General features: G+C 45.3%; 1 protein-coding gene across 3 annotated transcripts; it reads right to left on the minus strand.

Annotated features, from left to right (window-relative positions):
* Positions 1–59: 59 nt before the first annotated feature.
* Positions 60–14,914, minus strand: fkbp15b (FKBP prolyl isomerase family member 15b). 3 transcript variants are annotated; one of them, XM_082968616.1, is made up of 29 exons: positions 14,851–14,914; positions 9,111–9,214; positions 8,925–9,003; positions 8,730–8,799; positions 8,523–8,597; positions 8,326–8,424; positions 8,091–8,240; positions 7,897–7,965; positions 7,644–7,787; positions 7,386–7,537; positions 7,240–7,288; positions 6,996–7,112; positions 6,812–6,896; positions 6,513–6,616; positions 6,149–6,349; positions 5,898–5,996; positions 5,696–5,790; positions 5,459–5,561; positions 5,158–5,190; positions 4,521–4,692; positions 4,261–4,397; positions 3,025–3,180; positions 2,775–2,927; positions 2,466–2,558; positions 2,230–2,343; positions 2,035–2,142; positions 1,325–1,917; positions 1,007–1,112; positions 60–717 (listed from the first exon to the last, which is right to left on the minus strand). In XM_082968616.1, the coding sequence occupies exons 6-29, from the start codon at positions 8,365–8,367 to the stop codon at positions 643–645; spliced, it is 3,150 nt and encodes a 1,049-aa protein (XP_082824742.1). In that variant the 5' UTR covers positions 8,368–8,424; positions 8,523–8,597; positions 8,730–8,799; positions 8,925–9,003; positions 9,111–9,214; positions 14,851–14,914; the 3' UTR covers positions 60–642. The 3 variants fall into 3 exon arrangements, with proteins under 3 accessions (XP_082824742.1, XP_014027101.3, XP_014027103.3); XM_014171626.3 differs by lacking the exon at positions 14,851–14,914 and adding an exon at positions 13,005–13,932; XM_014171628.3 differs by lacking the exons at positions 5,158–5,190; positions 14,851–14,914 and adding an exon at positions 13,005–13,773.
* Positions 14,915–15,907: the final 993 nt, after the last annotated feature.

Below are 15,907 nucleotides of genomic sequence, written 5' to 3' on the forward strand. Positions count from 1 at the left end.
TATCTCTGGTGCAATATCTTGTGGAAATACAAGAAGAAAAAAAAATTCAAGAAAGAATATGTGGACATCTTTTTTTATGTTTTTGTTTTATTTTCTGGAGTGAATCTCTGCAAACATTTTTAAAAGTTAGATGTTCTTGAAGCATCAAGCCCTCATTAATACACAACAGCCTTGTAACCCTGACAACAAGCAAACAGACATCTTAAATCAAATCAGATAAATTAACATCCAAGCTACAGTAGTTAAAATACCCTAGAGTCTAGGGCCTAGACCATCATTTTCGTCTCAAATACCCAATGAAAGCAACAAATTACAGGGCTAACAGATGGATTGACTTTGATTGCATGGGGGGGGGGGGGGTATTTCTGGTGGATTTCATCAGATTTAATTGATCAAAGATGGCTTTCAGGCAACAGCAATCAGGTCAGCCCTACAGATCTCAACATGGCACACAGCTCTTTCAGCACAGTGTTCAGGGCAGTCTGACAGGACGTCCTTCTCACTCACATTGTTCAGAGTTGCCTTATCTCAGAGACAGTTCACTACATGTTCTTCCAGGTATAGTCTCTTCTAGGACAGTGGAAATCATCTCTCTAGAGGATGGCCTTCAAGACTCATAAGACTTATCACTTCAGTTGTTGCTCAGCCCAGCCAGTCAAGATCTTCATCCTCTTCATCGCCAAACAGAGGGGCTGGGGGAGGTCGCCCCTTCAAGCTCTTAGAAAACATGGGGAAAGTATATCAAATGTGAGTTGTGTTCAGTAATCCTATGCTGACCAACCACAAAACACTTATGAGACTGTTGGGAATGAATGAAGTAATTCAGAACAAGTTCCTGTCATAGACATTCAACAGCAGAGGATCCTGCCACTGAATTATATCTTGAAACGAGCTTTATGTTACCTGATGTACTATTCAGTAGGCCACGTAACAGACAAACAAGGGGAACAGAAGCAGTGCGTATAAATCTGAGAGAACTGGTGTGGCTCTACTGATTCTTCCTCACCAGCTCATCCTCCTCCTCCTCAGTGGGTGGTGGTGGGGGTTTGGTTGGGGCTGTGCTCTGGAAAAATGGCTCCTTTCCATTTTCCTCTCCTACTCCCTCAGTCAGACTGAGAGAATAGAACACACAAGTGAGAATGGACGTAGAGTAGAGCAAGGAGGGAGAGCAAGGGGGGAGAGCAAGGGGGGGATAGAAGGCAGAGAGAGAGGTGCAGGAATTCATGCATATTAGCAAGGGACAACAGACTTATTATGAACATAGATAAGGCTCAGTTGAATGAGACTGGGTTGTGTAGTTCACTGGTCTCTCTAGAAAACTCACCGTACTTTCCCAGGACTGTCATGCAGAGGGCTTGGTGGAGGTGGGGGCTGGGTTGGAGGACCTGTGGCTTTGGGGCTAGTTATTTCCAGTTCACCCATGGGACCCTCAATAGTCACACTCACTTTCTTCACCTCTGGGGTAATTACGTCACCTTCTGACTGACTTTCCTGTCCCATCTCAGAGGGCAGATTGTCCTCAGGGTTTATGTCAGTGGGTCCCGAAGCCTTGGTGGTGTTCTCCCCCAGTGGCTCGGGAGATGTTGGTTGTGGCTGGGTTGAGTGTGATTGGTGCTCTGGTTCTGTGTGGATGTCTGATGCTAGCTCCACCTTAGTCGGCTTCTCGGTCTCTGGTACTGCCTCCAGGTGAGCCCTCTCCTGCACATCTCTGGGGTCTCCCTCCCTCTGCCCAACGGCCTCACTAGGCTGCTCTGACTCTGTCCTCTGCTCCTCCTCTTCCTCCCCATTCACATGGCCATCCTGTGGTGGTCTCTCCTCTCTACGCCTCACATCACTGACCTCCACCACCTCTTCTTCCTTTTCACTCCGATGGGACGAAGGTCTCTCAGTAACGCTGAGCAGTTGCAACGTAACACTCTGAAGGGTCAAACACCAACATTAATTCACCCAAATCCCTTTCAGTCCATCTCCATTGTGAATTACACAGTAGTAAGATATAACAGTTTCGATAATTGTCAAGCAGAGATGCAGTACCTTTATGGTGTTGACGATTATACTGAGCACAGCGCTGCCTGTGTAGGTCTCATGTAGGTCAAACTCCCCTCTCAGAGAGTGGAACACTCCGTTCATCACACGCTTCACCTGCCAGGGCACACAGGGCTAGGGTCAAACCATGAAGTACAGGTAAGACAGACACTCAGCTGTGAAACATGTCTGTGTTCCTCTCACCTCCCCTGCAGTGTCCTCTTGGCCCCTTTGCTCTGCCAGCCTCCTTTCCAGCTCAGCCACTCGCCCCTCAAGCTTCTGTTTCATAGCAGATGACTGCTCCTCCAGGCCTGAATACTGAAAGAGAGGAGAACGAGAGAAAAGAGAGAAAGACGGTGAGTGTGTGAGAAAGAGGACTTCATTATGATATGGAGAGAGTTAGCTGCTAATGCTACACCAACATGTAAACACATCAGTACCTTTTCTTGTAGGACCTGCAGCTCCTCGTCCTGTACCTGCTGCTGTAGCAGGCACTGCTCCTCTGAGTCCCTGGACTGCTTCAGAGCTGAGAACTGTTGGAATGCGTTAGAACCACTAAACTCTCACAGATTAAGCTACACAAGTAATTTCCCAGCCTTAGAACTTATGGAATTTCATTGTTGTATAACAACAGTAACAAATCCCCCATTAGCCACACAATATAAAAGTATGTATTAACTCAGGAGTCCAAGGGGACGTCAGGAGAGAGAAAGCTTTGTGTGCGGTATAATATGGGTTAGGCTGTTGACCTTTTTCTGTAGCTGGGTCAGACTCTGCTCCAGTGTGTCCCTTTGCTCTGCCAGTTCGGCCATCTGACGCCCCTGCTGCTCCTTGGCTGAGGCCAACGCCTGCTCACACTTCCCCTTCCACTCCTCCTCCAGCTCCGCTTGCAACTGGGCTAGCTGGAACACACACACACACACAGTCAGGCGCACACGCACTCACAATTACTCTTCACCCTCTCCCCATAGACAAATATTATTACACCCTGTACAGTACCTGTTCTGAGGCTGCCTGGCCCGTGCTGGTCCTGGCCTTGCGGAGCTGTGTCTTTAGACTGTCCATGTCCTGCTGGCTGCTCCTCCTCAGCTCCTCCATCTCCTCATCACAATGCTGCCTCTCCGCCTGCCACTTCCTCTTCCTGTCTGACAGCGTCTAAGAGAAGAAAGATGAAGCTACCCTCAGACACCGATCTAATTTCAGTTTTAGGTATAGGATTGAAGAGAACTGAGATCTGTAAGCTGATCCTAGATCTGTGCCTTTGAGCAATTTCTACCAGAGACGTAAGTGTTGGAGGCTAAATCTAAAAGTTACGTTTTAATGTCACGTGCACAAGTACATGGTTACGATTTTCCGGGCCCTTCTTTCACACTGCCTGATATAGAGGTCTTGGATGGCAGGGAGCTTGGCCCCATTAATGTACTGGGCCGCCCGCACCACCCTCTATAGCGCCGGGCAATCGAGTGCAGTGCTGTTGCCATACCAAGCAGTGATGCAGCCAGTCAAGATGCTCTCAAGGGTGCAGTTGTAGAACCTTTTTTGAGGATTTAAGGGCCCATGCCAAACCTTTTCAACCTCCCGAGGGGGAAGAGGCGCTGTGCGCGTGTGAGTGGACCATTTTAAGTCCTTAGTGATTTGGACACAGAGGAAATTGAAGCTTTAGACCCGCTCCACTACAGCCCCATCGATGTGGATGGGGGCGTGCCCGTCATCCCATTTCCTGTAGTCCACGAGCAGCTCCTTGGTCTTACTGACGTTGAGGGAGAGGTTGTTGTCCCGGCACCACAGTGCCAGGTCACTGATCTCCTCCCTGTAGGCTGTCTCATCGTCGCCAGTGACCTACCATCGTTGGGTCATCAGCAAATGGAGTGTGGAGTGTAATTGAGACGCCGTCGTCTATGGATCTGTTGGGGCGGTATGCAAGTTGGAGTGTGTCTCGCGTGTCTGGGATGATGGAGTTGATGTGTACCATAACCTGCCTTTCCAAGCACTTCATGATGACAGATGTGAGTGCTACAGGGTGGTAGTCATTGTGGCATGAAGCCTTAGCGTTCTTGGGAACAGGAATGATGGTAGTCATCTTAAAACGTTACAGACTGGGGCAAGGAGAGGTTGAAAATTACTGTGAAGATGCCGGCCAACTGATCTGCGCACGCTCTGAGAACGCGCCCTGCAATACCATCGCGCCCAGCGCCCTTGCGAGAAAACAGCCCACAGACACTGTGCCATACTCACTCGTTCCAGACTTTCTTTGTCAGTCTTCAGGTCCTGCAGCTCCTCCTCCATGTTGTTTACTCTGAGCTCCATCTCTTTGCGTTTCTGCTTCTCTGTACGGTACTGGGCCTGGCCTCGCTCTGACGTCTCCTTTAGCTCTACTCAAAAACACACCTTTAGTCTCACACCAACATAAACACACTCACACTGGCACCTTTCTAACCAATTTAAAACAAAAACATTGTGTTTACAGCACATCATTATGTAAGAGTAGTGCAAACCTTCCAGTTGGGTCTCTAAGGAGGAGATGCATGTGCAGTGTGTGTCACTGTCCTGTAGGGCAGAGGTCAGTTTGCTCTGCAGCTCTGCAGCCCTCTGCTGGTGAGACGTGGCCTCCTGCTGCAGCTGGGACACCCGCGCTGTACATGTGGCCAGCTCCTCTGTCAGACGCACCTGAGCGACAGAGACAAGTACTGTTAGTCAGCGGTGTTGTCTGTCTATACAATACAAGGTCCAAAGGCAGGCTGTGTCCCAATAACCTAAACTAACGTATTTCCTTCATGATCACTAATCTGACTGGAAATAAATCAAGATGTTGGTAACTGTCAGTGTCCAGTCCTTTTTCCAGTGGTCATGAAGGGAAGGCAACAAGGAAAGGAGGCCTTCTCAGAGTTTTGGGACACAGCCAAAGACAGTGCGAGCGGACAGTGGTGATGGTGATTGGCTGGACGTGATGAGTGAAAAACAGAGTTAACATGGAGCCTGACAGCATGATCCTGTGGGAAGAAGATGACTGGTGAATTACGATGACTGATGATGAGGAGGAAAGGGCTGAAGAAAAAAATAAAAAGTCAGCAAAAAAGGGGGACAGGAAGGAGGATGAGTGGAGGAAGGTAGAGCGAGAGCTAACAGGCTCACCTGGCCCAAGCACAGGTCCTGAGGCAGTGCATGCTGGAAAGAGAGAGCAGTCACTACTAAAGGTCCTGAGAGGAACACAGCAGGACAAACAGCCAGGAGCTGCAGCAGTCATTCTGTTAGTGTTTTTGTCTGGGGACTAGACTAATATCCCTAAAGCCATGTTAGATACTGTAATAGAGCCGTTAAGTCACGTGAGAATAATGAGCCCTGGCTGTGATAGTATAAGAGAAGGTTAGTTCCTCCTTGCAGGGTGATGACAGTATATACAGAAGTATAGTAGGGTGGTGGTACTGTGATCTACCTTATCCTGCTCAGCCTGCAGCACCCGGACCTGGTTGTGTTCACTGGAGGACTTCAGGGAATCATTCCTCTGCTCCATCAGCAAGTTACTCTGCTCCATGTATCTGGACAACAACAAAAGAGACAAGCCGGCTGGACACGCAGAGAAAATCAACAGCTGTGTCTGAAATTGGTATGTGAATATGGTGCCATTTCAGATCCCCCAATGTTAACTTCTGCATCAATGTCTGTGTCTTACCTCTGGTTCTGGTTGATGAGCTCCCCAATCTTGTGGTTCTGCTCCTCTACACGTGAGCTCTTCTCATAGACATCCTTCTTTAAAGATTCATTTTCCTGTACAGTAAATATAGTGAGATACAGTGAGAAAAAACATGTAGATATTTTACTGAAGTATTATTAGGGAATTAAATCCCTAACACACCCCCCCAACCAGACTATACCTGAATGATTCTTTGGATGTTGTGCATAATCATGGATGTTTCCATATTGACACTGGGCATAGCCAATGAGTGGCCTCCTTGCCTCTGAAGGTCGTCAACCTGTCAAATCAATGAGAAGTGAAAAACTGATGTCATAATGGAGGTGGAAATGTCTGATACAGAAAGAGAAATAATATTATTATTATTATTATTATTATTATTATTATTATTTTATTATTATTATTATTATTATCAACAATAATATTGCTGACCTTTGACGCCAACTGGTCCACTTTATCGGCCACTTTGCCGACAGCCAATCGGATCTCAGTGTTGTGCTGCCGAGCTTCAGTCATGAGGAAGGAAGTGACCTCTCCAGTGCCTCCCATGTATGGCACTGTCTGGGTGGGGTAAATCTGGCCCATTTGTTGAAGTTGAGAGGGAGCCATAGAGGATTGTGGGTAGGCATAAGGCTATGAAAAAACATAAGACTGATTAAATGACGCAACAGAGAATGAAGGAAGATTCATTAGAAGGGAGGTTAGCCTTTAAGTCAGCTCTGCAGCCAATACAAAATAGCAAATTAGTTTAAATGTTTGACAGTTGAACAATAAAGATGACATTTGTCATTCTCACCTGAAAGGCATGGGCGGAGCCTGGCATCACAGGCTGCGGAGTAGCAGTTGTCATAGTGACAGGCATCAAGGCAGAGGGCGGTGCCCCATGGGGGTAGGAAAGCACTGTAGGAAAAATACACATTATGTACAAACTGAGAAATTACATCTCAGGGCATCAACAAACATCGACACCCTGAAAAGAAAGCTTTATAGCAAATCTCAGTCTAATCGGTCTTTAAAAACTGTGATATTAGACAATTTATTGGCCAGCTAAACATGGAGAGTGATGACTCCAGCAGAGGTTGTGGCAGAGCTCACCTTGCACTGGAGCTTGGGGGGCAGGGGAGATCTGCACAGGAGAGGGAGCAGCAGGACGCTCCTTCACTCTGGACACACCGGGGTCCTGAAGGAAGACACTGGTTATATCTAGCATCATTATCTCAGCTCATATTCTGTAGGTGCAGCTATGTGAAAATACAATCCCTTGGACCCCCCATCTCACCTCCATCTCAGAGTCGCTGGAGTCTGGCTGGGAGGAGGGCCCTGCCATGAAGGGCAACATGGGTTGGCCCATCTTGGCCATGCGAGAGATCAGCTTGGCTTTGGTGGCATCTGGATTCTGGAGCCATGGGAAGATGAAGGAGTAGGTTATAACTCATCAGCCTGATAGGGCTTGGGTTACAAACAGGTCAGCTTTGCACATTTTATATTAAAGTCTAATGTTACTCAGAAGAGAAAGCACTCACTGTCAACTGTTCACTGATGGAATTCGACTTTGCCCGAAGTAGTGGTTCCCTGAAAAAGAGAGGATGAAAACAATGAAAGAAGGACAAAGACAAGAAATGAGCTGGGGGAGATGGTTATGAGTGTTCAGGAAAGCCTGTACTCTTACCCTGGTCTCCCGGGGCTTGTAGAAGGGGGCTGAGCGGGCCCTGCTGGGAGGTCCGGGCCCAGGTTCTCCATACTGGGGGCAGGTGAGAGGGCAGCAGAGTCCCGAGACCCAGCACTGGCACGGTCAGACACACTGTCCTTCGCCAACTTCAACTGAGGACACAATAGAAGAGCATGAGGAGACAAAGAAACTCATCAAATGTGACTTTTGGCTTAATGTTATCGGACAGTCCCATTTGAGAGATGCTGGACATCCTACCCGTCGTAGCTCTGCCTCAAAGATAAGTGTGCAGTCTGCTGGGACACAGTTGGCCACTCCTTGGGAGCCGTATCCCAGACTGGGGGGTATCACCATGAGACGCCGGCCTGACTTCCTCATACCCAGCATGCCCTCCTCCCAGCCCTGGCAATTAGAAAGGAGAGAGAGGAAGCTGTAAGTTCCCCATTCCCCTACTACTCTTCTTGAGAACAGAAGCTGCGCCCATACAACCCAAATGACATCAACGACTCACCTTCATCACTTTTCCAGCGCCAAGTTTCAGTCGTAGTAGCTTGTCTTTGTTCAGGTTGGAGTCAAAGACCTGAAACAATAGTTGAATATTACAAGCCCACTGCTGTACCACTACATCCCAGGGCAAAGAGGACACACAGCAATGTGCAAATCACTGAGATCTCTAATGGCACAATAAACACAACGATATCTTACCTGTCCGATGGCATGGTTCTGCAGGAGCCAGCCTGTGTATGCCACCTCCAGGGAGTCTCCATTCTCAACCCCCTGCCCCTCCCCTAGTGTCAGGTCCTGCACCACCACCATATCTAAGGAGGGGGCGCTGTTCACTTTTGCCAAACACACCTAAATCAAAGACAAATAGTCAATTCAATCACTTTTATACCTGTTTAATATAATACTAACTCAGAGTCCATCTGCTGTCCTTCACCTCTTTACAAAAGTCCACAGCAGCTTTGTCTGTGTCAAACATGAGGGACCAGTTCTGACGCTGGTCGTCATAAAAAGTGCAGTAGTTGCTGGGCTGAACCTGCAGAAGACAATGGGAAAGAGTAAGAGCTGAGATTCTTTAAGTGAAGCCAACTGGCTCGCTCTTCACTTGCTCAGGTTCTTCTGACACAAACTCACCGTGAAGACGAACCCAACATGAATCGTGGCCGCAGTCACTTGTTTCTGTTGACTGGCGTACAGCAAGAGTTTGTACTACGAAAAAACAGACAGGGAACTTTTACGTCATTGTTAGCAAACTTGCATGATGATAAGCATGTTCAAAGAGACAGAAATCATGAACATTTATTCACATTAAAAAAAATAAAAGCACATCTCTGCTCACACCTCTCTGGTTGTGTGGTTACCCAGGACTGCAGCTCCAAGCTTTCCTTGTTTCTGATACTGTCCGTTAAGACTAAAAAAAAAGATGCACCATTAATTATGGAGTAAGTCATGAACTCAAAACAAATGAATGGGTCTCATGTCACAGGATCAACAGGGCAGCATTTCAAGTCATTTGTACAGTTTAAAGATACTCACTATTTGAAAGCATGGATAGCTGTAGCCAATAATACCGCAGGAGCACCAGGAGGGCCAGTGGGTTTCTGGGCAGGAGGTCCTGGAAATTAAAACATGCTCTATTGTCAGTAAACACATCTGTTTCACCTGATCATGTTAACCTAACTTTGGTCATATTTCCTTCCATTGCTAAAATTATGTTTTTACCTGGATTCAAGGTCTTCCTAGGCTGTTTAGGGGCTGTATATTGGAAGGATTCATTCCCCTGACTAGGTGCTTGGTCCAGTCCAAAAAGTGATGCCAGCTTTGCCCTGAAATAACACAGCAGGGATCACCAACTAGATTCAGCCGCAAGCTGATTTTTTTCTTGGGCGGATGGTCAAGGAGGCGGAACATACAGTGCATTCAGACCCCTTCACTTTTTCCATTACAGCCTTTTTCTAAAATGTATTTACATAGGTATTCAGACCCTTTGCTACGAGACTCAAAATTGAGCTCAGGTGCATCCTGTTTCCATTGATCATCTTTGAGATGTTTCTACAACTTGATTGGAGTCCACCTGTGGTAAATTCAATTGATTGGACATGATTTGGAAAGGCACACACGTCTATAAGTTGACAGTGCATGTCAGAGCAAAAACCAAGCCATGAGGTCGAAGGAATTGTCCGTAGAGCTCCGAGACAGGATTGTGTCGAGGCACAGATCTGGGGAAGGGTACCAAACATTTCTGCAGCTTTGAAGGTCCCCAAGAACACAGTGGCCTCCATTCTTAAATGGAAGAAGTTTGGAACCACCAAGACTCTTCCAACTATCTCTGCAGCACTCCACCAATCAGGCCTTTATGGTAGCGGCCAGACGGAAGCCACTCCTCAGTAAAAGACACATGACAGCCCGCTTGGAGTTTGCCAAATGGCACCTAAGGAACTCTCAGACCATGAGAAAAAAGATTCTCTGGTCTGGTGAAACCAAGATTGAACTCTTTGGCTTGAATGCCAAGCATCATGTCTCGAGGAAACCAGGCACCGTTCATCACCTGGCCAATACCATCCCTATATTGAAGCATGGTGGTGGCAGCATTATGCTGTGGGAATATTTTTCAGTGGCAGGGACTGGGATACTAGTCAGGATCAAGGGAAAGTTGAACGGCGCAAAATAGAGATCCTTGATGAAAACCTGCTCCAGAGCACTCAGGACCTCAAACTGGGGCGAAGGTTCACCTTCCAACAGGACAACAACCCTAAGCACAGCCAAAACAATGCAGGAGTGGCTTCGGGAAAAGTCTCTGAATGTCCTTGAGTGGCCCAGCCAGAGCTCGGACTTGAACCTGATCGAACATCTCTGGAGAGACCTGAACATAGCTGTGCAGCGACGCTCCCCATCCAACCTGGCAGAGCTTGAGAGGATCTGCAGAGAAGAATGGGAGAAACTCCCCAAATACAGGTGTGCCAAGCTTGTAGCGTCATACCCAAGACTTGAGGCTGTAAACACTGCCAAAGGTGCTTCAACAAAGTACTGAGTAAAGGGTCTGAGAATACTTATGTAAATGTGATATCAGTTTTCTATAAATTTGCAAAAATGTCATTATGGGGTATTGTGTGTAGATGGATTTTGGGGGAAAAAAGTTTATTCATTTTAGAATAAGGCTGTAACGTAACAAAATGTGGTACAATTGAAGGGGTCTGTATACTTTCCGAATGTACTGTAATTACAAATAATTTGTAGACTGCAAATTGACCGCAAGAAGCCCAAACACAGATAATAGTTGACTAAAACATAATTTCTAACCTTGCTTACATTTGTATACAATCACATCTCTCTATAATGTGTGGGAATACTTTGAAACAGATTTCCAAAAGTAAAAACACTTAGAACTGATTTGCAGTCTCATGTCCAACAAGTCAAAATAAAACACTCTAAACTTGGGGTACCAAATTATATATATAGTGTTATTTAGGTTATTTCTGCAAGCCCATAATATGCAAAAGCCCTATTGGTGTAATGAGGCAGGTCTACTAGGCTCTCTCCTAAGTGAAGTTCAAAAGAGAACACATATGTTCCATAGAGACAAAAAAAAAAAACATCTCATTGGATGAAAAGCAAACGCTATTCTGTCAATTCAGTTGTTGCCGTTTCAAGGTCAACAATTTTCTTGCTTCCTGTTCCTGATTTCAGCTGACAACAAATTGAAGTGAAAAGTTATTTTTATTGAGCACAGAGAACAAAAGCCTCATGCCTGGTTTATACAGCCACCACACACTGTACATCAAGACCCATGCCCATACAACAGAGAAAAGCTGCTCTTATGAGCCCTAACATCTGAAAATGTCCAAATCCCAAAGCAACTGCATCCAACAAGTCAAAATGCAAAAATGACGTGTTCATGTTAATAAGTCAAGTAGCCCATTTCCACATTTAACAGGTTGTTGAATGAAAGATGACAAACACAAAACCGTGAATGTAGGTTGTTATAACAGCAGCTCTTACTACGATACAATAATCGTACACACTAGAAAAGCTTACATCATCAGGTATTGCACCATCATCTCTAACAATATGTTGCCATAACTGAAGCATAAATACATCACAAGAACATTCACATGCTTTCCAGCAGAAGAACCATATCACAAATTCACACCATGACCTTCCTCAACTGCCACAGAGACCACCAGCGGCAAATTAATGCTTTGTTCATTATCGAGATGAAAAACATCAGGTTTCATTTGAACACTTCCCTCCAGAGCAGGGCCATACTGACCCTTGGATCTCCCTCCAAAGGTAGTCATTATCCCTCAGAGCAGAAGACATGGTGGGCACCTTGAGGCTTGGGTCTGCTGACGACTGGTGGTGAAGAGTAGCCCGTTTAGCCACTTGTAAGACAGACAGGCATGGGCCACAGACAGGCATGGGCCACCCAACAACACACTAAGTTTCAGTGTTGCCACTCTTAGCGATACCCTCCTCTCCTTTCCCCAATGTCTTGCTCTCCAATGCAGTTACACCACCATGGCAGATTTGACACCATATCACTGGAAGAGCTGTGGAGCTCTGGCTCAGTGTGCTGTCCAGTTTGTTGAGCTGATCTGAAGGAGCAGGCAGCCCTCGCCCTACTGGCCCTAATTAGCAGCATGTGAGAGGAATTAGGAGCCACAACCCTAGCCTCCCCCTCCTTCACTGCTCCTGGCCCAGACAAGGTTTATTCCTCCAAATCATATTAGTCGAGGGAACAATTGCCCCACTAGCCAGGAAATGTTAGAGAGCAAAACAACATGCCCTAGTTGGCAGTTAGCCTGCATTGTTCAAGTGATTGAATAGCTATGAACTTCAGATGAGACATAGCAGACCTATTAATTCAGCAACTGTGGTACCAAACCTCGAACTGAAGTCAGCCTCACAGCCAAATGGGTAAACATATTGGGGTGAAATCAAACTACCCAAAACATAGGATATAGCAAATACAGTGACCTGCAACTGAACCAGTTGCATGAGACAGCTACTGTACATGCAAATCCAATGCATTACTGTCTCTGGGTGAGAGGTGGAGGACAAAGCCTGTCTCAGAACACAGGGCTCTAACTGAGGATGAGCGAAGTGTAAGGCGAAGTCACTCTTTCCTTCGATTTATATTGTGCAAGGCATGCGCCCGACTAGGTCAAATCCGTAAAATCTAATCGTATTGGTCACATACACATGATTGACAGATGTTATTGCGAGTGTAGCGAAATGCTTATACTTCTTTTTCCGACAGTGCAGCAATATCAACAAGTAATCTAACAATATACCAGACTGTGTGTGAGTGGGCTTGACTACTTTAAATTGTTGGTGAATTCGGGGGTAGTTGGCTACAGTGTCAATCAAAATCATTTCGCGCTAGCCATTTTCCATAGCATCGGTGCAGTTTCTGTCAGTGGGTGCAGTAACTAACTAGTTCTGTGAAAATTATAGCCTAGCCTACTTCAATTCAGGAAGTGTCTAAAAAAAAAAGCAAACAAGCAAGATATCTTAGCTTCCATTAGCTACAAAAAAAAGCACAGCTTCATGTAAAAAAAAAATTGTTCAGCTAGATTGGTATTAGCCAGTTAGCCTGAATGAAAGCAAACTCACCCTCCAGTAGGCGACAAAAAATCTCCATCCTCGTCGTCAGCGGCAAACATTTTGAATGTACTTTCTTTCGTGTAGCAATAATAATTCTCAAATATTATGATTTGTCTTGGGTTGATAAATATAATACTTATTGAGAAATAACAGCGCTAGGACACCCACTAATCTGTCTTCCTGTTTCTTCTGAACATCAGCTGACATATCACCTGATCCATGGTACTGTGAATTGTTCTGCTACGGGGTAATGGCCTTATTTCCCTTTTACGACATAATGTAAATAACGCGATGCACTCTGGGATCATTAGGTAAAAGGTAAACAAAGCAATTTAACATGTTTGCGCTAAAATATCGAGTAAAAAGACATGTAGGGAGCCACCCTTCCAACACCAGTTATAGAAGATAATGACGTATCATACGTTGGCTACAATGTAGAGGGTTTTCTGCGTCGAAAATCGATTATAAGAAACGCTTAACTTGTTAGTAACAAGGTTAGCTAGTCGATTATACTGGTAGCGTAGCTAAGTAGCGTTGTCTGATTTTACCGTTGCCAGTTTACTAGTTAACTTTACCAATGTAAGGTTGAATTCTCACTCTACCTACCAGTTGTCCAACACAATTCAACAAATTGAGCATTATGTTTTATACCCAAGTCCAATGTTATAGACTTTCAAAATAAACACAAGCCGTGGTGGACATGATGCTCTTCTTCTATGGTATTGTACCGACCCTGAGTTTATAAGCGCGGATATCGACTCTGCCGCGGAGCATGCTTTTGGGGCACAATCGATAGCGCGCTGAACTTCAGGCTAGAAGGTCGAGGGTTCGAGGCCTGCTCCCTGCCTGTTTCATTAAAGTATATTGGCGATAGCCATCTACTGTGCTGGATGAAAACAGGATTCCCAAAAATGGAACAAAATACCCCCCAAAAATAAATACACTAAACTAAATCAAACGAATCTGACAGGCTCAATGGGGAGCCTGAGAGGGCGTGTCTTCTGGCGCCAGTACCCCTTGCAAGTCTTCAGATGTAAAATCCTTAAGTCCCCATACCTTTTCTGCCACAGTAATGTCCAGTTTCTTAGATTTGTGCTGTACAGTTAATAAATGTGGCAATGAATGCAACAAAATCCACCTTTTTAGCACACAGGGTATCTCTTGACTGGCAGCAAACATTTACTTCTGGCTGTGGTGCGTCCACGACCATCTTCACTAACATCACTTATTTTATCTATTTTTATCGCCTCCGCATAGGAGATTCGATGGTTAATCTCCATGAACTCGGGATCAGGATCCCCACCACAATTGCAGCACAGTCGTCCTACACACAGTTCTTCAATATACTCTGTCCGTCTGCACACACTTGAAACATGGACAAATCCTTTACAAGTCTTACACTGCAATGGTTTCGGTCGAAAACTCTTATAGTGTATCTTACATAACCAAACTTCACATGCGTAGGTATTTGGTCTTTATCAAAAAACAACAGGTCTGACAGACTTTCTTATTTTTCTCCATTCACCCATCGGGTCAGACGCCTGGCATCAACATCAGGAATTTTGTTCAGGTATTCAACCTGAACATCTGTCGTCACCCCTTAGACCAGTGCTCTACTCCGAAGTTCAAAACCCAAAACTTCTGTTTTTCGGATTCTTTTGAGGTGCACTGCAATCTTCCTGTTTTTCAGAAATACACTTAATCAAAATAAGACCAGTCCTGGTCAATCTGACAGACCCCTCTTTTCCCAGCACATAACAAACAGTACTTAAATATTTTCTACACCTCAAACTGGTTTCCCACAAACGCATCCCAACAAGAAGCGATTAATTATCATTCATACACGTATCCTCACTCCAATTTTAGACAATTCCCTTTTTGTTCCGGTTTTTGCTACTACTGTTGTCCTTTCAGACATTCGTCTTCACCGACTTTCCTCGATGTGCTGCTTGATTCGAACTCAGCAACCACTTCCGCTAACTTTCTCGTCTGCAGCTTTCCAACCAATCATCCAACCTCAATCCTTTCTCCCGATTGGCTCATCTGTAAACGCATTAGATAAATGAGACTAACCATGTTGTGAACTGCTAGAGACCCTTTTCCAGCATTTGACACACAGACGTCACGCACAGATGCGCTTGACTCTTGGCCATCGCTATCTGCGCACGTTCAACATAGCCTAGATTTACGTTTTTATTACTTCTAAACAAAATAACGTTTTGGGGTTCTCATACGGTAACAATGATGATTGATTCTTGCTTGAACAGTCGCTAAGATTATATTTGGTTGTGATCTTTGCAAAATAACTATTTTGGATGCAGCCGTTTTTAGCTAGAATGCTATTGCTCATTGATATGGGCTGTAGCAAAACCTAGCCAAATAGTCATTTTACTGGTTGTGTTTTTTGAATATAATGCATTTGTGATGATGTCACAAACATTATATTAAGCAGGACATTCATACGAGCCGTAAAATCCAATTATAATCCAAAAGTAGTGTGAAATGCACTCATAAGCAACATGTAAAAAATGTTTTTGCTGCCGTTCTATAGGAACTACACCTTGTACCACACAGGACTGTTCTGCTAGCACAGACTGGAATATGTTCCGGGATTCATCGAATGGCATTGAGGAGGAAACCACCTCAGTCATCGGCTTCATCAATAAGTGTATCGACTACATCGTACGTAGATATCCCAACCAGAAGCCATGGATTACAGGCAGCATCAGCATCGAGCTAAAGGCTAGAGCTAACGCTTTCAAGGAGCGGGACACTAATCCGGACGCTTACAAAAATCCCGCTATGCTGAGACGAACCATCAAACAAGCAAAGCGTCAATACGGGATTAAGATTGAATCCTACTACACCGGCTCTGACACTCATCGGATGTGGCAGAGCATGAAAACTATTAC

Source organism: Salmo salar, chromosome 24, assembly GCF_965601325.2.
Source record: "Salmo salar chromosome 24, fSalSal1, whole genome shotgun sequence".
Classification (NCBI taxonomy): domain Eukaryota; kingdom Metazoa; phylum Chordata; class Actinopteri; order Salmoniformes; family Salmonidae; genus Salmo; species Salmo salar.

What these genes read in the sequence shown, in the direction of transcription:
- fkbp15b (XM_014171626.3), bottom strand. Translation starts at nt 13,054, where the DNA reads ATGTTTGCCGCTGACGACGAGGATGGAGATTTTTTGTCGCCTACTGGA. An exon ending in TTTTTGTCGCCTACTGGAGG is followed by an intron (nt 9,215 to 13,004) that starts GTGAGTTTGCTT and finishes GTGTTATTTCAG; the next exon opens with GGCAAAGCTGGCATCACTTT. An exon ending in AGAACCATGCCATCGGACAG is followed by an intron (nt 7,966 to 8,090) that starts GTAAGATATCGT and finishes CTATTGTTTCAG; the next exon opens with GTCTTTGACTCCAACCTGAA.